General features: G+C 44.4%; 1 protein-coding gene across 1 annotated transcript in view; it reads left to right on the top strand.

The window, feature by feature from the left end:
* The first annotated feature begins 260 nt into the window (after window positions 1-260).
* The window catches only part of telo2 (TEL2, telomere maintenance 2, homolog), a 10,407-nt gene continuing 8,926 nt past the window's right edge, over window positions 261-1,741 (top strand). The window contains exons 1-2 of the mRNA XM_080541495.1: window positions 261-302; window positions 1,500-1,741. The exon at window positions 1,500-1,741 is cut by the window's right edge and continues 117 nt beyond it. Of these exons, the coding sequence (XP_080397621.1) occupies window positions 1,518-1,741 (224 nt within the window). The 5' untranslated portion in view covers window positions 261-302; window positions 1,500-1,517. The remainder of the gene's footprint in view (window positions 303-1,499) is intronic.

Raw genomic sequence — 1,741 nt, 5'->3', positions numbered from 1 at the left:
GTTTCTTTTTATATATCGGTTCTTATAAATGCACTAACACATGATAATGTCTTGCATAGAAATACATATCTTCAAGATGTGCTGGGATGCGTACCCTCTTTTTATACTTTTAGTAGTAGTAGACAAATTAAAAATAGAAAGTAGATGGTACAAGCAAGCACGTCGGCTTATTGAATGCAACTCAAAAGTTTCTACCCGGAACGTTTCTTGCAACAGTACCTCCATTCACTACGGAGTTATTTTGTAAGCGTACTCAAAAACGAGGAGCTGTCGGAAAGCGGCAACATTCAGTCACAGCAAAAGTAGGTTATACAACAACACATTATGAGGACGACGCTTCAACATGGATCTGTCCATGAGTTGTATCTCGCTGCAGTATGCATGTCTATGTGGATTTTAAATCATTAACATGTTCAAAGGCGTAGTTCATCACTTGGCCATTATACATTAGACAGGACACGGCGTGGGAATGAATGTTACCAGACAGCAGCTAGGATGTTAGGTGTTTAGGATGTTGGGTGTTTAGGATGTTGGGTGTTTAGGATGTTGGGTGTTTAGGATGTTGGGTGTCTAGGGTGTTGGGTGTTTAGGATGTTGGGTGTCTAGGATGTTGGGTGTTTAGGATGTTGGGTGTTTAGGATGTTGGGTGTTTAGGATGTTGGGTGTCTAGGATGTTGGGTGTTTAGGATGTTGGGTGTTTAGGATGTTGGGTGTTTAGGATGTTGGGTGTCTAGGATGTTGGGTGTTTAGGATGTTGGGTGTCTAGGATGTTGGGTGTTTAGGATGCTGGGTGTTTAGGTGTTTAGGATGTTGGGTGTCTAGGATGTTGGGTGTTTAGGATGTTGGGTGTCTAGGATGTTGGGTGTTTAGGATGTTGGGTGTTTAGGATGTTGGGTGTTTAGGTGCCACTGGTGCTGTGATGCCCTGTGTGACATCTGTCTCGACAGGTTTCTAGTTGCACTTCTCAGACAGGTATAGACAGCTTCATCTTTCTTTTCTAACAGGGACATTTGATGAAAGTTGGATGTTACCACAACACTACGTACAATACCAAACATTAATATATACACAAACCTATACAGTATCTATACATGGATTTGACATAGGGGAGTGCAACTGCATAGAAAATTAAAAAATAATAATCAGGCTAGATAAAGCTGAAAGCCGACAATTGATTTCAACGCACCAAACACAAAAGCAGGTGAGCGCTGTACCCCTCGCAAGTGATTCCAGAGGGGGAAATTAGGTAGTTTAATACACTGGTTGACTCACCATGGTACCATTGTATTCATATACTACTCTTCTATCAATCCACGCTAAAGTCAATGATCTAACATGTCATGATATTAATATAATGCATGTTGATTACCCTAAAATAAGGGGGCTCATCTGGGAATGAAGAAGAAGGTGTCTGGTGTCTAGCAGGGATCCAGGAGATTACAAGAGACTATTACACATGTGCACATCGCTATGCGTTCATCTCATGTTGTCCCCTGCAGGAGTCTGCCTACTGAGCCATGCAGCCCCCCAGCACTGACAGGGGGGTCCACCTGGCGGTGGGTCAGTGTGTCAGAACCCTCGCCACCTCCCGACACGACCACCAGGTGGCGGACGCTCTACACACACTCACCTGTTACTTAGACGACGGCCCCCACAGCGTAACCACGCCCGAACAGAGAGCAGACTTCAGCCGGTCCCACTACACCCGCACCCTGCAGTTCCTCATCAGTAACATCAATGC

This window comes from Nansenia antarctica, assembly GCF_963989245.1.
Source record: "Nansenia antarctica genome assembly, chromosome: 11".
NCBI lineage: Eukaryota > Metazoa > Chordata > Actinopteri > Argentiniformes > Microstomatidae > Nansenia > Nansenia antarctica.
This window is presented reverse-complemented; position numbering and strand designations above follow the sequence as displayed.